Source organism: Macrosteles quadrilineatus, unplaced genomic scaffold (assembly GCF_028750875.1).
Source record: "Macrosteles quadrilineatus isolate MER2022 unplaced genomic scaffold, UCM_ALF_1.0 Scaffold_7__1_contigs__length_78375512, whole genome shotgun sequence".
NCBI lineage: Eukaryota > Metazoa > Arthropoda > Insecta > Hemiptera > Cicadellidae > Macrosteles > Macrosteles quadrilineatus.
The window spans coordinates 22151620-22177129 of record NW_026542600.1 but is presented as its reverse complement, the minus strand read 5'-3'; the positions used below and the strand labels follow the sequence as shown (position 1 = coordinate 22177129).

Genomic DNA, 25510 nt, shown 5'->3' with positions numbered 1-25510 from the left:
GATTCAAAAAGTCAAACGTGCTAACAACAATAGAACAGCTGATTATTGATTACTATTAAACGGCACCACTAAACAAAAGGAATAGATTCCAGCTTTAAAATTAGCCATATTTGACTTTTCTACGACCTTTGGTAAGAAGTATATCAAGCTGTCAATTTGATTCGTATTTTTTGGGACACTGTGTATTTCGTGATTTTAAAAACATAAATAATTAGATTCGTTTTCTACCATAAACATTTCTACAGATTCTGGATGTAGAAATCAAAATTTAAAATGAGTTTGTTTGTTGTTGGGTCTATGTTATAGGTCCATTGCCGTTATACAAGACCCAGCAAATTGTTCCCGGATATGAGTCTGGCCGTCTGAGACATATCTCATAACTTCGCTGCTCTTTTATTCAGGCACATGTGCCTGACTGTTTCCATTTTTTATCAGGCACGTGTTATTCCAGGAACGTGTGACAACAAAGAAATTCATTCAGTTAGAAACATATACCTTTTACATTTCGTGATTAAACCTTTGATAAATTGATTGTAAATATAAAATTCCAAAGGTTGCTAATGAAAATCAACTTACCTTAAGTGTCGTATGTAATCAAGTTTAACTTTAAGTTTAATTTAATTTAAGTTTAAGTTTATTGATAAAATATGTTTATCACGAGATGAATCTTGTGTAGGTATGGTCTAAAAGTATGTTAAGTGTAAAACATGAAAGACGAACGTTATTGGAATCGTTGAAATTCTTAGGATTGAAATTTAATCTCATTCGAGAACTCGGAACTCCAGTGTGCAAGGCTCAAACCACCCCCACGGTGTCCGTGAAGATCTCGTTCCTGGAGCTCATGCATCGAGGAATGGGGCTGGACCGCAGGTAGTTTTGTCCCTGCGTGGTCTAGCTCAAACATGCGTTGATGTCTCGTGGAAACTTCCTTTCAAGCAAGATGGAAAAGTTGATTTGGTGAGTAGTTTTTAGAGGAAGGTTTTATCAGCCATTTGTCTTATGCTTATGCTTTCGAGGCTCCGAAGACCATGTGCATTAGAATGAAATGAAAAACTAAATGAAAACGTTTATTTATCCCAAAAGACAGAGAAGTAAGTTTGTAAGTTGAAATTTGCCGTACTTATGGGATAGGCCTACATTGGCGCGTGCCTGTGCGTAGGCCTGGTTGTTATCAGTCTAAGATTAAAAGGAGTATAGGGACCCCGGCCACTTGTCGTAAATTCAGGGGCCATATTTATATAAACTAACTTAAGATAACCTAACCAAACTTCTATATGCGTATTAGGGCCAGAGGATGCCGGTTCTCCGTTTCCCGATTAAAGGTCACAAACTGAATTTCGGAAGATTTTTAAATCCTTAATAATTGTAACCATTCTTTACTGCGGATGAGTGGATGTTAGCGACGACAACCAAAGCGTCGTCAAGCAGCATTGCAAAGCCAGTGCAATCTAAGACAGAAGACATTCTGAGGGCGAGGGGTCGAAGGGTCAAGGACGGTTTAGTCAGAGTCAAGTCAAGTATGGTTAGGTCTGGTCAATGTACCGGCCTCTTCTTTGGTAATTGTGTGCAGTAAAACAAGGATATGTCTGTTGAATTTCTGTATTGAGGGTAAACTAAAAGCGTGTTGAATATTATATGGTATTTTTGAATGAAATTTCGATACAGAATCTGAGCAACATATTAAGACAGTTTGAGGTTAGAACTTGTAGCTGAGGAACAGATATTCCAGATATTTTATTGTGAGTTTCTTGTGTAGTGGTGACGTGTGATTAATTATGTCCGACTGGTAATACTCTCATGGAATCGCGCGTCAGTGGAATAGGCCTATTTTTTTTTCTTCTAAAAGCTTTCTTCAAAATTAATTGATCTTTGAAACACATCCAAGGGTCCCAGGTGATGTGATAGCATGCTTCTCAGCAAATAATTCCAAATGAAATCAAGGATTGCACATAAGCGAAATGAGCTCGCTTCACGTCATCCTCGTCTAAAATGACACACATTAAAGGCATAAATGTATCGTTAGATGTGTCGATTCTTAAATATGGTTGATTAAAAGCATAAATGTATTTACATATCTTTTTCATTAAAAAATCGACATGCTCTGTCCACTTCATTAGGCAGTCAAAATAAACACCTAAATATTTATAATAATCTACCTTTTCAATGTATTCACAATTCCAAGATTGACTGTTACGGTCACCGCAACAATGAATCTTCAAATTGTCTTGGCAGATCAGTGCTGATACTGAGTGATATAGGAAGAAATTTAGTCTTGGTCACATTAAGAGAGAACTGTCAATTGAGTTAAATGTTTTTTTTTTTTTTACTAAAAAGATTAAGATAGAACGATTGTCATTTGTCATTGAGTTATTTATAGATTATTGGCATACTTTAAAAAGTGCATCTGAGATGTTTGTATCTTTTCTAAGCCCAAATTGTGAGTTAGATAATATATTTTTATTATAAACGCACTCCACTACCGTAACTGTTCCTTGACAATACGCTCTAAAACCTTGGAAAATACGCTTAAGAAAGTTGTTTCTGTCTTTTGTTTGGATCACCTGTTTTAAATAAAGTGCTGTATTGAATTGAGCCGGAGCGAAATATATCAGTCAGTAGAGGTTGATTATTTAGGTATAGCAGCGGAATGTAAATTATAAGTGCGTTTTGTTTGAGTAAATCAGCCGAGACTTCGTCCAGAAGCGGAGCCGAGCCACCGCTCAGCGTGAAAGTAGAGTCCAGTCTGTAGTCGGAGTCAAAAACCACCAGGGTCCCGTGAATTTTGAATTTTATAAGGCAAATTAAAGATTTTCGTAACAAAGTTCAGAGCAAATATTTACATATAGACAGTTTAGGACAGGTCCCCAGTCGGTCTGAGAGAGATTTTTGTTGAGTTGGGAGTGGTCAAGGTAAGTTTGAGGAAGTCCGGTTTCAGTGTGAATGTTGAATGCGTGTTCGTGAGTGTATGCAGTGTCATGTATAATGTACAAATATGTGATCAATGTATGTGGCAGTGTCCTGTGTAACTCTAGTCGGCCTATCCACACACTGTACAAGGCCGGAGCCATTGACTATATAACACTACTGTAGTATTATATAGTCAATGCCGGAGCCAATTAAACTGTTCAAGTAAAGGACAATTAGTAGGTCTTTGCTCAAAGGCTTAAATTCATGTCACACATAAAAATACACATTTTGGTTTTTATCTCTATTCTGATTAAGTCTCAAGTTCTGGTAAGTGACAGTGAATGTTCACCTGAGATTGCATGAAATTCAAATAAGTCACGAAATCCCAGAACCTGACAAATCGTCTCTGCACAGACTGGTAAGGCAACCAGAATATAAAGGAGTACTCGAGTAGCTGGTAGATGAGAGACATGTACGTACATTATATTACTTCATCTATGCTACATGTCTGTCCCTTAATGTTGAAGGACCAAAACATTAACAACACCAAAATGTTGAAGGACGTTGTGGAATTTTGTGAAAACTTTCCAAATTAACATTTTGGAAAACCCAGACCTCGTGTGCTCGCTGCAAGAAGTGCTTTTGTAGATAATATCATATTAGTACAGCCCATTGGCCATTTGTGTGGCCTGTGCTGAAAATGCTGGAGAACAGAGTGAAAATGATCAAGTGAGATCCATTCACGATCCCTGTGTAACTTGTAAAATACATATTTAGTATTTTCATAATTAATGTAAAATGATGCTGTTTTTCTATAAGTATAACTATCATATCATGTACTTGTATTCATTAGTTTTCATAAATTATACTTTTTTCTCAAAGAAAATGTTAATTTGGTCAATTTGGTCGAAAAGACCGATGCGCTTCTTGAGGGTTTCGATGACGAAACTTTGTTATCCGAATCCATTTACGAAAAATATCGAATCGGTATTAGGCCTATCAATCTAGGAGTTTTATGTTATTACTTTGTTTTCACTACTCCTATGATGATATACAGTAATGCTTTCATACCTAGAGTTTTAAAAATGGCAAATAGTAATATAACCTTACCTAAGCTAACCCAACATAAGAAAACAATTAAATAACAATACTAATTAATATGAAATGTGTTCACATTGTTGATATCGATCAACATGGGAAAAATAAGTTTCAGACATGTTTCGAAGTGCTCTTCCTTTTCATCATTTAGTAATATCTGTAGCCACCAACCACTATGAGCAAAACAAAATCGTGTAAAGAAAAGTTAGTTATACTAGAATATATCTGAGTTAAATAAAATATACATATATTAAGCATCCCTGTGAGATTTTTTCGTTGGCCATGTTGGCAGCCTGCAGCACATGATTAACACAGTCCGTGACCGTCATCCCTCCAGGCCTCTCTCAGAATCAGAAGTCAAAACTTGGAATTGAAGTGAGAAGGAGAAGCAGAAGAGAAGTAACTAAGTTAGTGAAGTGACAAGACAAGTGAACAAAATGGAGGTTGGTTGGTAGCACAATGTTTGGCACTAAGTGCGCGATTGATTCGATATTTAAACACAAATTAATGACTTGTGTTAACCTAACTACTTATGGATAAGTGCAGTGTGCTGTGAGTGAAATAAAACCATAACATATAACTTTTTGTGATACTTGTGGACTCAGTGCTTTTTCTGCAGCAACTTTGGAGAAGCACGTATGTATGAACGCCATGTTATTTATCTGAAATAGATTTAGGTATTCAAGAGACCGAATGTAAATATATAGCCTATATTTGTTTGGGACCGGGGGTATTTTATCAACATGTTAGAATAAAAACTATCTCTTCTGTAGTTCTGAGCGCAATCTCCGTAAAACATATTACACCGTGAAAACAAAGATCGTGAACGCAGGATTTCTGAAAGGGATGAATTTCATTAGGCCTATGTTGAATGTAGATGCAACACGACAAATAATTGAATGAGAACTCCGTGACTTGTCATTTAGTTTTGTGAGCGAATAAAATGTTTATGAGCTTATTAGGTTAAGCTTGTTCTATTAACCTAGCCTAACTTATTTTGTCTAACTTGTCAGAGGAGTTGATTTCCTCATTGTATTTGGCCTAGGTGGATTAGGATCAGAATCCCATTTAGGCTCAATATATTCTTAACCCCCTTCCTCAGCATTTGATTTTTTTCCATTATGCGTTCTCAACAAATCTAAAGCTAAAAATAAACCCTCAATTAACTAATATTTCAAGGAGGGCTAACAATGTCATTAAAGTCCCTTAAGTATATTATCCTAATTATTATTTCTTACTTTATGTTAATTCAGCTTAAGTTAAGTCAGATAGCCTTATAAGCTTCTTTCAACTATTAACTTAATAGCCAGCATAAGTTTAACATAACTAAGGCCCAGCGCACATGGTGTGACTGTTTTACAACTTTCGTTGCAAACCAGTTGTGCGTGCAACTGTTTGGAGACCTCGGCAATGTATTGCAATGGGGAGGCGCACACGACGCTACTGGTTGTATGCGATTTCAAAAAAAGTTTGAAACCAGTCACATGCAACCGTGGGCCCGACGTTGCAGTTGCGTTGCAGACTTCAGTTGCACGAGACCACGGGGTGTTTTTGTGGTGTTTGGTGGTATTTGGTGGAATTTTGACGGCCATATAGTGTTTTTAGTATTTATAATTTCCTATCCGAATAGCTCTAGCTGCTACAAACAGCCTAGTAGGCCTACCATAGATTAAACATACCTACTCCCCTTGGGGAGTATGTTTAATCTATGCTAGTACTAACATTCTTGCTCAGATAAGGGTGAACCCAATGCTCTCTCAGTACCCTTCGCTGTCTTCGGTACTGATAATAGCTAATAACGCCTTCTTCGTCTGAGTCTGACGTACTAAGCGCACTTAAGGCCTTAAAACAACGTAACTGCACTAAATTTGCACTCCACTGAATGCACAATAGACGCAACTGTAGTTGTAAAACAGTCACACCGTGTGCGGACAGAAGTTTTCTTTTAGTTGCAAACTGGTTCCAGACGCAAGTGGTTTGCAACAGTTGTTGTAAAACAGTCACACCGTGTGCGCTGGGCCTAAAAATGCTTTCCCGACCATAGCGCTCAAGGTTTACAACAATTTGCCCCAAGAAATTAAAACCTTGAAACAAGGAAGTTTGATAAATTGTTAAATGCATGGCTAGTAGGAAGGCCACTCTATAAGTTATAGCCTGGATGAGTAAAAAAAAAAAAAAAAATTAACTGAAACTAAATTGAGGCTACATCCACCGCCATAAGTAACGTGTATAGCCTATATGTAAATAGTAAGATACAAGCGTATCAGTCAGTAGCCTATTTTATTAAATTTCATTAATTCTAATGAAACAACCTATCCGGCATAGCTGGTCTTGGTGAAGAAGAAGGTACTTAATAAGTTAGCCTACACTAAGTTTTACTTCGCTTACCGGTCCTTATTTCGTCGCATGTTCACAAAATCATGGTGTTCTTAAATTCAAGCCTTCTTAGCTCAGTGTTCAGTTTAGGGATACTCATTCATGTTCATTTCCCTGTGTTGTTTTTGGGTCTCGTAGATATTTTTTAAGTAGGTACTGTTAAGGTCAAACATTCAAGTCACGCCTAACGTAGTAAATTTACTAATAATTTATAATGCTAGCTTTTACGAATTGAAAAATCTTAAAGTTACTAAGTTTAGGTAACTCGGGGCTTGAGCCTCCTGTAGGCCTATGATTGTTTAAAAGCATTTGATTACCGGTATAAATAATTGACTATTGGATACAGAAGAAGACATCCCATCTATATGGATCAGCTGTCGCAAATTTTTTACTGAAAAAGAATGTGAGCCAGTCACAGATTGCACTAGTGTCTAAAACTCTATTTTGTACCTTATTTTTTGTTACTGACTGCTGGGTCACAACAGTTGCTATAGCTCATAAGGCCCAGCGCACACGGTGTGACTTTTTTACAACTGTCGTTGCAAACCAGTTGCGTGTGCAACTGTTTTGTGACCTCGGCAGTGTATTGCAGTGGGGAGGCGCACACGACACAACTGGTTGTATGCGATTTCAAAAAAAGTTTGAAACCAGTCACATACAACCGTGGGACCGACGTTGCAGTTGCGATGTAAACTTCAGTTGCACGAGACTACGGGGTGTTTTTGTGGTATTTTAACGGCCGTATAGTGTTTTTAGTGTTTATAATTTCCTATCTGACTAGCTGTAGCTGCTACACACAGCCTAGTACTAACATTCTTGCTCAAATAAGGGTGAACCCAATGCTCTCTCAGTATCCTTTGCTGTCTTCGGTATTGATTATAGCTAATAACGTCTTCTTAGTCTAAGTCTGACATAGTAAGCGCATTTAAGGCCTTAAAATAACGTAAATTGCACTAAATTGACACTCCACTGATTACACAATAGACGCAACTGTAGTTGTAAAAAAGTCACACTGTGTGCGCTGGGCCTAATAAAGTCATTCCATTAGTTTCACTTGGTAAAAAAAATCGTGTAACCGGCAGAAATCAGTACGGACCACATCAACTAAGACAAATTTTATTAAAAACCCGGCAACAACTTTAACATGGGGATGGAATGTCTAGTTGTTGTATTAATAGTCAAAGCCGGTACCTAACTTAATTACGATGCTAAACAAAGCAAGGTTTTCATTAGTATGTAGAGAAAATATGAATGAACGATGAAAACTAGCACATAGGCTATGAAATTTCGGTAGCCTACTTTCCTGTTAAAGGGAACATTCATTATTATTGATGATTTCTTTTTGAATATCGATATTTTATTTTTCTACCCGATATATTGATAACAACATGAAACATACAGCTGACAACTAACTTATGATGAGGATAATAACTTAGGCTAAATATTGTTCAGTATAAAAAAAAAAAAAAAAAATAGGGTAGGCCTACCTATTGAAATGAAACTGTTCTAAACTAACCTAACCAAGTATGAACTGTAATATTTCAAAATTCGGTTTGATAGCCTATTACCCATATGCTTTTTCTGTTATCAAAGGGAATTTTAAAACGGTAACTAAGCCTACAGGAAGTTTGGTTACGGTAGTTAGGCCTATGTTAGGTTACTGTAGTTTAGAATAGATTCATTTCCTAATCCAATATAGGTATACGCTATTATCACACAGTCACACAAGCTTTGAAGAGGTCTCTGAGCTACGTTTTGAGGACTTTCTGCACACCAAAATCGTAAATTCTATTTGTTGACTGCTCCATCCAAGTGGAAATGCGCTTCTTCACTCTAAGGAACTGCTTTGTCCTTTTCGTATAAAATTTCACTCATGTGTCACAAAAATTTACACGTTGCCTCTTATCTGCTTGACTCAATTGACGACGTACTGCCAGCTTGAAAGGATGAAATTTAAGATCTTTGACCAAATTTTTTCTCACAGTGGATGGGCGAACTCCGAGAGCAGATGCCCGCTTCCAAATTGAGAGGCTAGGAGTCTGAACTGTTGCAAGGCGCACTCTTTCAACTGTCTCAGGGTTACTAACTGTCCTTGCCGGTCCAGGAGGTTTCTTCTTAAGCAAAGATAGTTGTGAACATTATGTATCTAACATATTATCGTGTTACGATAAGGGATAGCATCATGCCATGCAATGTTGAAATGTGTACAAAAGTCTCTCTGAGTCTGAGTGACTGACTCTCCATTTGCGTAATATTGTCGCATGACAAACGTACGATGCTCAAGGTTTCATATCTCGGCAACAATTGAAACTGCACACTTCCCCCTCAACAGTGCAACAACTTCCGGCCGTCGCAGAACGATATTCCTTGTATACTAGGCCTACGCAAGTCAAAAACATGTGTTTCCCAGTAATCACCCTGTACTATGTAGTCTATAATATGAGTTAGTTAGGTTGCTGGTTAATATAGGTAGTTGTGTAGCCTATGATAATTTTTTTGTCCAGCGTTTCAACACCAGGAAAAAACTCTGTGTGTCACTGATCGTGTGGTTTTTGTTTGCAATATTTTATAAATGTAAAGTTCCAAGCGTTTTAATTGATTCCACGTAGGTTACAATTTGATTGATTTTACATGTTTTAAATATTTTTTAGCCTAAATTAATATGTAAAGCATTGTCTAACTTACTTTTTCAACGCCCAAAGACTCCGTGTGTCACCAAGCGTGTTTTAAAATCAACTACACCATCGAAGGGTTAAACTTACGCATACAATTTACTGACGATATAACTTAAATCATCCAGATGATAGCTACCGTGGATGTTTACGACAGACCTAACTTAGCAGCTGAATCCTGAACTAAAATTAACAACTTTATGCCCCCTGTCACAATCATGTCTAGCTCTTGACCCTAGGTGTTTTTGTCTCCCTGCAAAAATGAAAAGTTTAACCTAGATCAATCGTCCCTGGGCACGTCCGACATTTAAATAGGCCTAGTCACATAACAATAATCCAAGTCAGTAGAAATACTTAAACTGCCTTTTTAGCATGCATGTTATAGATACTTAATACAATTTAATCCAATACCGTACATCATTCTATAGTCTGGTGGTTAGTGGGATCCACAAAATCATTTCTAGGCAGGGCCTAGGCTAATCTGAGTTTCAATTGACTTAGGCTAACATAAGTTAAAGTTCAAAATTATTCTTTAAAAACCTGTAGTGAACCCCATTAAAGAAGCTGAACACTCTACTTAGCCTAAATAATTTAACATTGTCAACAATTAAAAATACCCCCGCCGCAGCAAACCTGCCGACTAAGCGAATTTCCATTTGTCTGAATTGATTTTCAGTTAAATATATTTTAATAGCATTAGGTTTAACGAGTACCTAGGTTTGCTGCTACAAGGAAACTAATAAAGTGTGTTTTTGAGTAAAATATTGATAGCTTAGTACAAAATAAATAAATTTGCCAAGTTTGATCAAAATATATCCATAAACAAGCAAATTACAACATTTGGCAATATTCTCCATAAGAATAACATGGGAATTTTTAATTTACAGTTTTTTAAATTTTCTCCGTTACCTACTAATAATCGAACAAAAATACTTTTATATACTAAATTATTTGTTTTTTAAGCTCTTTAAAAAGGTCTAAAGAGAAATCGGGAAATTTTGTATTTTGAGGGTCAAAAGTGAGAAAAACCAATTTTTACCCCATAAAACCCCCCGTAAAGCCCCGTTCCCATTGTCCGATCGTGCTGGTTCGCGAACTCATTCAAGTTTATCCTGCTTTACACCTTTAAACCAAATTTCATCAAAATCGGACAAAAATTACTCAAGTTATCGTGTTCACGGACGTATATATATATATATATATATATATATATATATGTCTATATATATATATATACATATATAAAAATTTGAACGAATGGTGTTTTTGGCCTCTGGGGACATCAAAATGAAAAAGTAAATCGGTCCCGGGGCTAGGTCTTACCGTGCCACCTACGGTAATAGCTACTTCCCTATAGGGAAATTCGCTAAAAAAAGCTGAGCTAATGTCTGGAAACAGTATTTTTACTCCCAAACAATATAGTCCAGTCAATTCGTCGTGGAAATCTACCTTACGTTACAAAAAATAACTGTTACGAGTTTTTTCCTTAACTTTATGTTTTTTGGGGCGCTGAATCCGAATCTGAACAGATCCAACAAAAATTCCTTGTGCGTTTTGAGCTAGACGCAAAAAATATGAAAATTTTCGCACTTTTTTTCAGTTTTTTGCTTATAACTTGGAAACTATACATTCTACTAAATTTTACCAAATGTGAAAATGAAAGATCATGAAATTTCCTACAAAATACATATGTATTATTCTTTATCAAACGCAAAATTAGGCCATTAGAGTGCGCTCAAAAAAGAGAAAAATATCACATTTTTGTAAAAAAACACGTTTATTGCCAGATTTTCACATTATTGGAAGTACGCGTTTATTGAAGGTGGACTATGTAAGTAAATTAAGTTTAAATACTTTACATGTAAGCCCCAATTAGTGTACAATTAAAAAAATATCTAATTTATTTCAGAACAAATAAGAGCAAAGACAATATTTTTTTTCAGTGACCTTTTCCACTGCAGTGGAAGACCGTTGCTTGGTGTTCTTCTCTACAATACGGTTCAGTAATATCTTGCTATATCTTGTGGTTGGTGCGCTGATAGCTGGGTATTTATTAATGAAATTATTTTATTGAGTTTAAAATTATCGGTGGACAATTGAAATTAAAGACACTGATTTAGTTGTTCACTGGTTATGCTGAATTTAGTATTTAAAACAAAACAGTACAAAGACAGAAATGATGCAGTTTGGAATACAAAATTATTGAATTGAATCGAGAAAAAATAACAAATAAGAAAATAGCTCACTGTATAAATGAACGATTTCAATATAAAAAAAACTGTCGGAGTTTTGTTGTTTTGTTGTTGTCAAGCAAAACTGCTGCTTGAGTTTTGTTTTAAACACTGATTGTTACACTTTAAGCATCCCCAAGCCCTGACGGGCAAGGGAAGGGATATTAGGAAGTTACTTTAATAATATGACGAGAGCTTCCTTGTCTTCGATCCCTTAATTACTTATTTGTTTGTTATTCTTCAATTGTTTACGTTATTAAAATTAGGTGTGATTGTTTGTTTGTATTACTGTATTCTCTTTTGTTTATTTTAGCCTAAAGTAACCAATCAATAGTTTTATTAATACTTATGATGTAAAACGGGGTAAAGCTCGTGGGTAACAGCTAGTATATATGTTATACGCATTTTGGGGTAATTGTTTCATAATGTAAAAGGAATGTTACGTGATGTGAGACACATATTAATGAACATTTAAGTATTATAAATATAATTCAACATGAGAATTCCGATTTCAAGATTTTGATGAATTCTGTGTCGTTCCTCTGAACTCGGTATTCTCTGCTGTCTACACTGTCTACATGCTGCTCAGAGATTTCGAAGTGAACACCACAAAACCTTTCCATCTCTTTGGTAATGTGAATTATGGATGTGTGCATTTGTAATCATCTAAAGGATATGCTATCAGAAATATTATACATTCTAAATCTACCCTCAATTTTAGTACTTCTCATGAGGAATTGCTCTATTGTTTTGTATGTAAAGGTGCCATACCATAGTTTATCGGGATGACGGACTGTGAAGGCGTCTCACAAGTGAAATTGGCGTTTTATATCACGTCAATGTTTGTAAAAAAATAAAAAGAGAATATGTTATAATTAGCTGTTTATGATAAAACTGTGTACGATAATGCTTTCTTATTCAACGTAGAGGTTAATCAACCGTAGGCTACTGTATAGTTGTAAAAATAAATGTCTAACTATGGCAAGTTATCTTTAACAGAATATTTGTCCTTTCGTTCATGATAAATTTTAGGTGTTTTTGGTGAAAGTAATTATTTGAGAGTGATTTTTTTAAGCTAGAATTAAGTTAAATAGATAGTGAAATAAGTTATAGAAGGGAAGATGAGTGGAAACGCTGTACTTTTAATAATTCATGTGAAAATATGGCAAAAAAGTTGTTTACAACAATGTAAAATTTTTGTCTTTATGGAGCGGGTCCCAATTATTGTCTTTGCTTCTATTTGTTCTGAAATAAATTTCGATATTTTTTAATTGTACACTAATTGGGGCTTACATGTAAAGTATTTAAACTTAATTTACTTACATATTCCACCTTCAATAAACGCGTACTTTCAATAATAAATGTGAAAATCTGGCAATAAACGTATTTTTTACAAAAATGTGATATTTTTCTATTTTTTGAGTGCACTCTAGCGGGCTAATTTTGCGTTTGATAAAGAATGATACATATGTATTTTGTAGGAAATTTCATGATCTTTCATTTTCACATTTGGTAAAATTTAGTAGAATGTATAGTTTCCGAGTTATAAGCAAGAAACTGAAAAAAGTGCGAAAATTTTCATATTTTTTGCGTCTAGCTCAAAACGCACAAGGAATTTTTGTTGGATCTCTTCAGATTCGGATTCAGCGCCCCAAAAAACATAAAGTTAAGAAAAAAACTCGTAACAGTTATTTTTTGTAACGTTCAACTACCATTTGACTGGACTAATAGGGTTTAATAATATAAGAAGCTATACTCTAACATTAAATCAAACACTAAAAGGTTTTAATGCCCAATACTGTAGCACAGGTTAAAATCATTCAAGAATTTTTAATCTGGGGTGAGTCATAGGTATTTAATTCCTATTCTTTGTAAGGCAATAAGTTAATAAATATGAAGCTCAAAATGTAGTTGACGTTTGGTGCTTGCACTTTTAAACCAACTATATCACATTGTAACACAGTTTCCTTTTTTGTAAGAATGAATCCATTTTTAGTGTAGTGGTAAGTTTTTGACTTTCTTTCCATGCAACATACATAAACAGTAGGCCCATCAGCTATCTGACACATCCTTTCACTAATTAACTTGTCAACAACCTTTACAGTGGGTAAGCGATGGGAGTAACCATAGCTGTCAGTGACGGCTATAGAGTAACTATGACATTTTATAGGAAAAATCACAAAAGATGCAAAAACGTTAAAATAATCATTTTTACTGCAATGAGAGTTCTACAATTTTGTTTAAGCTAAAAGGACCATCAACTTGCTAAATTTTAATCAAAAGCGTTTTATGCTATATTGCGAAAATCAGAATTTTCCGTTATTTCATAGGAAAATCACAATTAACCCTCCCAGTGTTACTTGACGAAAATTCGACAAGCAGCACACTTTGTGTAGTGTTACTTGTTGATTTTTCGACACGCAGACATCGTTTACGGCGAAGGCTCTATGACTGACTGAATCGGATTGAACTGGATCGAGTTAGGTATCGTTCTTTCCGTAATATTCTAAGCTTTCTCCAGAGGTCTGTCTCAGCGCTGTATGTTCTCTGAGCCGATCGTAATTGTAGCAGACAGCTGACGTGCGTGTATTTGTAAACAGCTAGGTTACCCTCGGACCGATGACTGATGTGTTTTATTACGTTTATCTTTGTTTTAGTGTTAAAAATCAAAAGTAGTGATATACATGGTGCATTATAAGAAGATTTAAGTGGTTTTGAAGGGCTGGTTGATGATCCTGAAGAAGTAGGTGGTGATATTGATGTAAATTATCAGCCTGATTCCTAGCTATGGTTAGGCTATGCATTCTTAGCTAAACGCTATGTACTGAAATCTGTTTTTTGCCCATAACTTATTTATTTGCAAATCTACTTCCTTATATTATTATATATTTATAATCCTCATAAAATTTAGAACAAAGTGGCTATTTTCAAATATTTATAGGCCTATAATTTATACAATTTCATTGAGCGCAAACTTATTTTTTTTTTACCTAAAAAAATTTTTTGAAACAAATATTCCTTATGTTTTATGTATGATATTGAAGCCCATGATTTTCCAAACAAAATGGTATATAGAACATTAGAATTAACATTGTTTTAAGCTTCTCAGATCCGTTTTAATAAAACCTTGCAAATGCGCCAAAAATAGGTGGACATTAAGGCCTAAACTATGGACACTTGGAGGGTTAAAAATCAAAATATTAAAATACCCCTGCCGTCAGCTAACCTGCAGACTAAGCAAATTTCCATTTACCTGGCTGGATTTCTACTAAAATATTCCCTTAAAATGTTCAGATTTATTGCCTTTTTAAATAACATTAATTTTAATTAGTACCGTACTGGTACTTAGGTTTGGCTACTACAGGGAAGGCTTTAAGGTGTTTTTTATTGAAGTGTATAGCCTAATATGAAATAAACAAAATTTCTCAAATTTGATTAAAACATATCCATAAACAAGTAGCCTAAACTACAACAGTTTATTTACCATCCATAAGAATAACATTGGAATTTTAAATTTACGGACTCATAGTCCGACCATGCTGGTCCGTGAACTCGTTAGAATAAATTTAGGTTTACATGTATTTACCAAATTTCATTAAAATCTGATCATTTTGCTTGAGTTATCGTGCATTTATTACAGTTAAAATCATGGTTTTGTTTTAAGTTTTAATAAAAATAAAGTGACCTACATTGCTCATTAACAGGAGATTTTGTGACAATCCTTAAGGCTTTCCTATCAGAACAGGTGTTAGGCTATTTTGTAGAAGGAAATCTCATTGAAATTTATACATGGCAACTATTTCCCCTGAGTAAGGCTATAACTTAAAACAGAGTGGAAAAATAAGCATAGTGAGCGGATAAAATATGTCTCAGTTAGGACACAACATAAACAAGTAAAAGAAAATAAACCATCAATTTTAAATCTCAACTTAATAGGTGTAGATGAGTTGTTAACTTGATTCTTTTTATTTTTACCCTTAGACGGGGTCTGATTGATAATACAATCAATGATGGCTAAGCTCATGAGAAGCAGGATATGGGCTATCATAATAAACAACAATACAAGGAAACAGGGCCTCGTCTGACCGATACTCGTCATTCACAGTTTAAGTCACTATCAGAGATCAACAACTTATCAAAGACTGTCAGTTTTATAACACTCACTCTGTTTCGGTATAGAAGTCAATCGGATGGAACCCATTCTAGGAATAATATAAACCTCCATAAACAGTTTCAGGATTTAAATGTTATTTGGGAACTGTATGATTATATATTGGACAGTTTTGGTCGTATTTTCTAGATACCGGTAATACAAATTTTTTTGGGTCTTTAATATTGATTCATACTTTTATTAGGCTTGTACCTCTTGAGTTTGACTTTGACCTCATACTTTTGAAAGGCATATAAAGAAAGGATCTTAAAACTCTTAATAAATTAACTGAAAGCCAAGCCAACCTCATCACTAGATTAGATATTTAACTTTGCTAGGCTCACGTAATAATGGGGTATGTTGAGTATCTATGTTTATTTCTTATGCTATATGTGTTATTGAAAATGTGGTCTGTACTGTGAGCATAGGCCAAAATGAATATCTACCTAATTGAAATAGTATTTGTGTTATTCTGAGAATACACAGGTGCCGCTATTCCTCATTCATATAAGAGGGCCTAAAACATCTGTGAAAACTGAGGACTAATTTACTGATTCCATTAGCTAGAATATAATTAATTTTACTGCAAATTTGAGTTTCTAAAATACCTTCCTCCCGTACCTGAGTCGCAAACTTTTTTTTTCGTTGGGTTTAACCCTTTAACTGGCAATGGGCGAACTCTGTAATGGCAAGGCATTTTTGACGATTTTGCAGTCATATTTTGGTAAATTCATATACACTAAACCAACAGAGCAAAGCTATTAAACCGTATAGGTAGCCTACTTGAATTGTTCATAATGAAAATCGAAAAATTTTGAAAATGGCAACAAAATAAATATTTAGAACAGTATGTATTGGCATTAGGCAGAAAAGATATAATGAATGGTTTTTGAATTTTGAAAGTAAAACTTTGCTGCATGAAGTGAAGATTTTTTAAATGAAATTCAATATAGGACTATACAAAATTTTTGTAATTTATTTCCCTACATGGAAATGTTAAAATATTTCAATTAACCTTCCATTTTGTTTTATTAAGTTATGGCCTCAAAACAAAAAAATGGCAAATTCTACTGTACTATGTAGTGATGTGTCAAAACGGAATCTCAAATCTCAAAACCATCAAAACTTAGGAAAAGTTTCTGTTTCGAGATTCGATCACCAAGTTTCGAGATTCAAAAGTTTCAAAATTGAAGATATTGGCAGTTTTATTTTTGAAACTGCTGACATTTTTTTGTGCCATCGTTATTGTTTTTAACACTGTTTCCAAACAAGCTGGTAGCAATAGAGCAAACATCACCATTAACAGTAATGAAACAAGTAAATTTTATTCTGAACTTCAAAAGGTATCTTAAATACTATAACTGGTACAATTCAGTTTCACATCAATATTTACTAAACACAAAGAAATATTTACCACTAAATGTTCTAATTAATCTAATATTCATGTTTATGTTGGTGTTAGAAGTTTAATTTATTTTTTTGTTGGTTGTTTATGAAAAATTATGTTGTATTGGGTTTTAAGATTATCAGTCATTCTCATGGTCAGGAGTCAATCTCTTTCAGTTTTGATTGCATACTTAACATGTTATGATTATGTGTATTTTTTGTAACCCTTGACTTTTGTAACCAGCTAAGTAAAAAAGTTTCGCGTTTAGGTTTTGAGATCGAGATTCGGGATTTGATTTTTTAAGGTTTCGGTTTCGGTTTTGAGATTCGAAATTTCTGGTTTTGACGATCACTAGTACTAAGAATTGTTCATGGATAATGATCATTTCTATAAATCTTTATACTTTTATAAATCTTAAAGTTATAAAGGCAAACATAAATAAATACACATTTTATAGTATTTTGTATAAAATGCTGCTGTGCCTTTTTCATGTGGCGATCAAGTTGTTTCTTCACTATGACGAAATGTTTCAAAAGAGGGCTAAATGTAATATCCCAAACCTCAAATTTATTAAGTCTATGCTCAAGAAACTGTTTACAAACTAAATATTTACAAATTTACAACTAAATGTGATTCAAAGTGATAAAGTCACAGTCACACCCGCGATATTCATTGTTGGTAAACAGTCAACAAAGTGCTCAAAAACCGGCTAAAAATATTGTCACAAGTTTCTATAAGTAATGTCACATTTCAGTCAAGGTACAATAAATAATATCCAAACTAAACATTTACAAACTTACAACTTATAATCACAATGTACACTAATACCTACCTAAAGTAAAATCACATCAAAACTCGACTTGTTAGTTGTTGGTCAACAAAGATTGAGGTTATTTATTCAGACAAATATTAATGAAAAGTAACAGCTGATAACTTCAGCACCAGTGGTGCAATCTAAAACAATTAAATACCACAATGCAAAGAATTTTATGAAATTTATAATGAGATACATTATCATATGGATAATTATATATTTCAGTGAATAAAATGTGTTTTACGACAGCGAGACTATTATAGTTGCTCTGCCACTTCATGAACTTGTAAAAAATGATTGATTTGTTTTTTGTTGTGAGATCATATGTAATTATATCGAAATGATATTTGCTCCATAATATTGGAAATTTATTCCTTATTGCAGTGATACAACCTGTTTCTTTGTAGACAAAAAATACCCCTTGTTATGATTTTTTGAAACACACGTGTTTGGCAGTTTTTTGATGTGTAGGCGTACATGGTGCAACTGACTTTGTTCACTTTAATGCTCAAATTAGAGTCATCCCTTTATGAAATTAATTTGTTTTTTGTAACAAAGTGCAAGTTTAGAACATTATCTTTCTAACAGTATAAAAATTATTCCATTCTACAATTGTTTTTAACCAATAAACCTTGCAAAACGCAACTATTATTATAGTCGCTGCCACTACAGAAACTATTGTAGTCGTGCTGCCAATTGGAGGGTTAATATTGAGTTTATAAATTGAATGTATAAACTCCTCCCTCTTATGTATTTTCTGTTCTTAATTTACTACCTGACTCGCAAACAATTTTTTATGTGTTGGGTTTAATATTGAGTTTATAAATTGAATACATAGGCTAAACTCACTCGAATGTTTTTGTTTGTTATTAATGATCGCATTAGGTGCAACAGTTTCTGGGTGTGATTAAAGGTTCAAAAAACAACACCCTTTGGTTTATGAGAGTCGGATTATAAATTTTGCTGGGTATAATAAGTAAAATGTTTCTGTTTCAGGATGTTGATTAGAAGTTAACCCAGAGATGGAAAGGTTGCTATGCAGCAGGACGTGGGTTGTGGTGTTGTTTGTAGTTGTTGTGGCCGAGGCCGAGACGGATGACAGGTACCGTTGTAGTCCTGGTATCACCACGCCTGGGGGTAAGTTCATGGACACCTCTGCTACAGTAGCCTACAAGTAAGGTCTACATGGATCATGTTTTGGCAACTTTCTAAAAGATTGACCCCAACCCCTCTGACATTTAAATAATAACCATCGATAAAGAAGTGAACTTCTATGAGTATTGATCTAGTCTCTTTTAATGTGGACATGAACCTAAGTATTTGTACAGTTTAGATAATTTTCTTGAAGGATGGTTTTTTTAAATCACGAGTAGGCGCCCGGTTATAGTTTTCAACTATCCTAAAGTTCTATGTTATTTTCTGTAATTGAAACTTTCCAACCCATGTCCATGTAGACTTTTTCTATTTAGGTAAAGCCAAATTGTTTTAGTAGATTTGTCACTTGTAATGTTCCTATCACTTACTATTTTTGCCTAGTTTAGGCCTAAACTAATGTAAAGTTGAGTCATGAAAATCTGTTTATGCTGATACTGCTGACACTTGAAGTTTTGATTGCTAGAATTGTTTTTTGATCCTAATCAATAATCTGCCTACATTTATTTGTATAATTTCTACTTATAATATTTTACCCCTGTTATAGTTTGGTCATTTTCCTCATTTATTTTTTAGAATTCTCACATTTAGGTACATTTAACACTAGGTTTTCACCTTTGAGGATTTATTGTAAGTGTAAAATCACCCAGAATTCTATTTACTGATTTGATAAAGTAAAATAATAATAATACTCATGTAAACAAAGCACTTAATCTTAGTTAACAAAATTAATGGAATCGTGCAACAACACGTACAGTGGAAAACAAGATCTTATCTTTTGATTATTGCCAATGAGTCATTAGGTGGCTGTCATAAAATTTTTTATTGGACAAGTGAGTGCAGCTTTGATATTACTGGCTATTACTCCCAACTCAAGGTCGATTTGTATGCTACTTAGAAGTTATTCATCTATTGAAATGTTTGCATTTTACAACTTAATGTTGGTGAAACATCTATGCTTAGTTAAACATTTTTAACACCAAGGCTATTGGATTAAATATATGTAATAGGAGGCTACGTACTGTCTTCAGATCTATGTAATATTCCGAGAATTTCTAGTTTTGGGTCAAATGACCATTTATCAAATTGAAGAAGGTTTGGATGATTTAAAACTGGATTTAACCTGTATTAAACCTTCTTCAATTAGATGTTGGATTTGATAATGGGTCATTTGACCCGAAACTAGCTACCTTATGGAATACTATATGCTAAGACCGATTATGAAAAAGGTATATAACCTATTATGAATTTGTATTTGGATGGCTTTAATTACTTAGTCTACTTGAAGGCAATTTATCAGTCTGGACAATTCTATTGTACAACTTTATGTTGGTGATTGGAAATTTTTTTGTTTATTGTTGTTTAAAATTTAAAGAAAATATTTTTTGAACAAAATTGTTTAAAAGAGGCCATACTAATAAAAATTGTTTGTACTAAATACAAAATTGCATATATATTTGAGTAAATTGTATGCATTGTATCAATTAGAGTGGGAAGCGGAATACGGACAAGAACCCTTTCCCCACCACTGTTTTATTAGTTTAATACCACCCAGCACATAATAGTGTGACTCAGAGCTGTTGGGAGCCTTTCCCCCATTCCTCCTACACATTACCCTAACTGTAAGGATCTATACCCTTGGTATGTTGAAACATAAACGTGTTGATGTTACAGTAACTCTACCAGCGGGAGATATAATACTGAAGTATGGACAACCTCTGGAGATATTCTGTGAGCTCAGTCCCAGCGTGGTGGCTCAGGGCTTCAACTCAAGTAGTCTCGTCTTCTATCACACGTCGTATAAAGTTATGCCAGAGTTCATTTCTATTGTCAACGAGTCGACTGCTCGCTTATACATCGAAAAACCAGTTCCGATGAAGGACATGTACTATTGTAAACTCATCAATGGAACAGAAGAGTCGCCAGTATGCCTTAATAGCGTAGCGGTCGGATGTAAGTATTGTATAAAATGTTTTTTAGCTGATTAGATTGACAGAATAGAGTAACAAAAGTTTAAATGTTTAGCTAAAAGGAGCAATTGTTCAAGTAACTTGGTCAGGTTGGTTTTGGTGCATCTTTTTGTAAAAAAGATAGTTCTACGGAACACAGATATAAATGTCTAAAATCACTGTAAACTAAATTGACACCATACTTATATCCAATTGGTACGACAATACTTAATTAGACGATAGTTAAATGGGATTAGGTTTGATCAGAGAATCAACTGTTGTAGCTATGTCATTTAGGCCTCTCTTGCTACCAGTGATGGTTTCAGTGCTCAATTAAATTGATAGCTTATCGTCAATCTTTTATTCTCGATGAAAACTTCAAAAGTGGAATGCTTTCACTCATGTAGTTTAAAAAATACTGAATAAGAACTTGTACTACTCATAGAGCAATTTATATACATCGTTTTGATAATAATAGACAAAAGTTTGATTGTCATTCTTCAATCCAAAGTTAGTTGTTCCCATTTTTTAAATAAAAATAAGCAATTTTCATAAATTGTTTTTAATAATACTGGTAAAGGCACTTTGCTCAGTTGAAGGTGAAATTCAATAAATTTGACTAACTGCCACGATTACTTTTGCCATAAATAATTTTATATCTATAGTATTAGCTAATTTGGAATGCCGATGGAGGCACACACAGGTGCAGGAGATTAGGACCGGCCGTATTACCGTCCGTTAAATGTTCTATTTACTCAACCAATCAAAATAAAAATATGTTTATTTGTAATTTTAATTAAATAAATTAATAATAAATAATTTGTTACAATACTTAAAGTCGGTCGATTAACATAGGACAAACACACAATTGTTTGTATTATGATAACTAACAATACAGTATTTTATTATTATTATTATTATTATTTGTTGTCATGAGAGCCGAAGCCCCCTGACTACTTACCCGGTACCTATCCTACAGGACATACCCGGGCCCCATGATGTAGGCCGAAGCTTACGCATCAACCTTTAGCACATCATGGGCGGATGACTTAAGGTCATCAGGCTCGCCGGCTGCCGAAGCAGACCCTTCGGAAAGAGGGTTGCCCCTCAATCCTAACCAGGGATTCCGGCTGCTTGTTTAAGCGTCACTCCACCTGGGTTCCACTAGGTCGGAACCTAGAGGTCCATAGTAGAGCGCCCCGACGCATTTAGTGCAAGCAACACTCGGGACCTATCTCATCCCTGACAGGCAGAACCCGCCATCAATAGCCAGGAGGAAGGGGACCATCAGCACGCTGACGGGGGGAACCCCAACCTCCCATTTACACCGCTGCCCGATCGAGGCCTGACCCATTGCTGGGAACCAGAGATATCCAGAGCGATAGATCCCCAGATACCCCTGGCGGGCTCGGACCCAGCACCCGATCTACTTCGTTTGCCCGTCAGACCCAACATCACTGCCAGGCCATCAGGGTTTCCCAAAAGGAGGCAGGTATAGAAGTGGGACCCACCCGGATGAACCTATCCACCAGAGGTGGCGACACCCTTGACTCAATTGAGGTTCCGGGAAGAACCCCCCACACTCAAGATAACCATACCGTCCGTGCTCAGAGACAGGGATAGGTTTGCATAAGTACCTACAAACCGTTGCCCTCACACTGCGGAAAGTTACGTTGCCCTTGAGTGTCCCCGTGAGCTGCGGGTACTTGCCCGTTTTCACCTCCAGGAAAGGTTACTTCCAAAGTCGAGGATTTGCCCACTGAATGCTGGTCGCACACCACAAGCAGGCCGAAGCCCAAAGTACCACAGACACAGGTAGGTTAGAGATTATGATGTACTTCCATCTCTCCTAGAGCTAAACACCCCTCCATCCTGGATAAAGGAATGTCACTGGGACCCGATGCCCAGTCGACCATGTCTGTGGCCAACTTGAAATGCCGATACCAACACGGAGCATTTACCTCCCCTCTGGGGGCTAGGTATTTCACCTCCCAGGACGAGGCTACTTCCAAAGTCGAGGATATGCCTCACAAAATGTCAGTCGAACACAACAGGTAGGACTCAGTCACAACCACAGTTACAGGTAGTTGAGGAGAGGCGGAATTAACGGCGTCACTGAGAGCTAAACACCCCCCCCACCCTGAATGGAGGGAATGTCACTGGAGGCTCCCCCTAAGGGGCTGGCGCTTACCAGTCGTCCATAACTGTGGTCTACCTGAAGTGCCGGGTCTGACACCGGGCAGTTACCTCCCCTCTGGGAGAGCTAGGGTCCGCGTGGTCGCCCAGGCCACGAACCCACGCAAGCGTGAGCCCCCTGCGGTTTAACAATACAGTATCAAGTATTTTCTCAAATAATGATTATTTACTACATTTCTGCTTGTAAGTGGAGTATTCGGTGAGGCGGGGGGATTTAAAGGTTGGGCCACCCCAGCTACTCATCGGCCGAGCAACTTACCCTGTACCTTGCGCCCATGAGTGTGGGGGTGCGTGCGTGCGACGGGACTTGACCTGGCCTCCATCGGCATTCCAAATCTGCTAATACTATATATGCCAAAAAATCACAATTTTAATTTTGATGAGCCTATTAAAAAAAACTCGCACATCAAGTACTACAATTAATTTTTATTACAGTTGAACCAGAATTTGTAAAGAACTTCTCATGTGTATCCCATAACTGGGATAACTTGAATTGTACGTGGGTCACGCCTAACAACTTTGTCAAGACCAAGTACACACTGGTATACCAACTTCCAGGTAGAGCAGGGGGGAGGTAAGTCTACTAAATAATTTTAGATATAATATACCCAGCAGCAACCTTCATACTTAATACACGCTTATTTGGATCTCCGCGGCTGATACTTGCTAACTTTCATTCATCAGTGACTGTAAAGGGAATAAGTGACTGTACGTAATGTCAGAAATTTCTAAATCCCTAAGCAGCTTGGTATTAGAGTATTTTTCAGTTTTTCTTCAAATAAGATTCTGATAAAATAATCTGTAAAAAGTTCAGAACTCACGTCGAACAATGTTTAAAGCCTTTTAAATTAATCTTATATGTGTTTGTAGATTACAAATGTAATAACATTTCTTTAATCAAAAACTTTCCACCAATATCTCTGTTATCCAGAGTTAAATACTTTTCCTCGGTTAGACTTCCTGCTCTTTTGCTGATAAACCGACTATCTGAATATAGTCAAAAGTCTGTTCCGTTTGATTAGTATAAAAACTGAGTTAAGCCCTTATAAATCAGTTCTAACCGCCTATTTTACACTAATTTAGATTAAAAAGTGATTTATCCTTAACAAAATCTATTGTAGGGAGAAGTAAACTTGTGGTAAATATTTTAGTTGAAAAAAGTAGTCAAAATGGTTTTAGTTTATAGTTTTCACATTTTTAAATGGTTTTGATGAACTTGTAGAACACTCACTCTGGGACAGTGCTAAATTTCAAAAGATAAAAAATTTTGTTCTTAACCTGTCAAAAAAGAAATAAAGTAGTTTATTTTAGATTAATTTATTAGTTAATATTTAACTGTATGACACCATTCACTTAGGTCATGTTATCTCTTGAATAAAGGAATTATGACCATGATTTACTCATAAATAATGTATTAAAGAATTGCATTTTATTTCAGGTTAAAGTTTCCATGTCCAGATGAGACGGATGTTAATGGGAAGAACTACTGCTTTTATGACCAAACAACTTCAACACCATACAGACAGCCTTATGAATATTATTCTTTTTTAATGACTGGAGAAAATAGGTTCGGAGTCAAGACTCAGAGAACTAGGTTTCATCATTATGCCTATGGTATGTAATTAACATTCGAGCAATCAAGTATGTTGTTACGTTGGACAATTTTGGTGGTATCTTACTACACTGCAGGGTGTCTGCCAGCCGGGAAAACGGGGAATCATACTTAATTTTGGGCTGGCTATCAAATGTATGGGATTTCTCCTTAAATAGTTTGGGTAGAATGTGCAGTTGATATATTAACGCTTTTAGTGCATACATGAATGACGTCGATAACATTTCTGTTATCGCGGTAGACGTTAGTGATGACACGACCGCAAGAGATGTCCAGGGTTTTGCCGCGATCGCGGAAGACTGTGATAATGTTTCCGTGACAGCGGGAAACGATGATGATGTCTACAAAATAGCAGGAGATATTCAGGATTTTGCCATGATCGTATAATGACGATGATGTCTACACAACTGCAGGAGATATTCAGGATTTTGCCCCGATCGCAGATAACAATGATTATGTTTCCATGATCACAGGAGGTATTCAGGATTTTGCCCCGATCACAGATGGTGATGAAAACGTATCCATGACCGCAGGAGATTGAAAATAAACTGTGATCGGGCATGACAACACAGTGACATTTTCATGACCCCGGGAGCCGTTAATGATGATGTCTACTCGACCGGGAAGGATGATTAACATTTTGCTGCAATCGCAGGAGACATTTACGATGTCTACACAAACGTGGGAGACGATAATGATGTTTACACAACCGCGGGAGATGATTAACCTTTTGTTGCTATCGCGGGAGACGATTATGATGTCTATATTGCCGCGAGGGATGATCAGAATTTTGCCTTGAGAATCACCAAAGGAATTACCTACTCTTGATTATTCTTCTCAGCAAAATTTGACAGAAAAGTCAATTTTTTATTTCGGGGACCTGTTTAGGCATCCTGTTTGATTAGATATGTTGCTTTCAAATCAATGCAAAGAACCCCAAAGTGTTCATAGTATGTAGCAGATACA

General features: G+C 35.6%; 1 protein-coding gene across 2 annotated transcripts in view; it reads left to right on the top strand.

The window, feature by feature from the left end:
- The first annotated feature begins 4390 nt into the window (after positions 1 to 4390).
- Positions 4391 to 25510, top strand: part of LOC128997778 (cytokine receptor-like) — a 58844-nt gene continuing 37724 nt past the window's right edge. For both annotated transcript variants that reach the window (XM_054423463.1, XM_054423462.1), the window contains exons 1-5: positions 4391 to 4641; positions 18632 to 18772; positions 20462 to 20740; positions 23368 to 23506; positions 24371 to 24546. In XM_054423463.1, the coding sequence (XP_054279438.1) occupies positions 18658 to 18772; positions 20462 to 20740; positions 23368 to 23506; positions 24371 to 24546 (709 nt within the window). In that variant the 5' untranslated portion in view covers positions 4391 to 4641; positions 18632 to 18657. The remainder of the gene's footprint in view (positions 4642 to 18631; positions 18773 to 20461; positions 20741 to 23367; positions 23507 to 24370; positions 24547 to 25510) is intronic.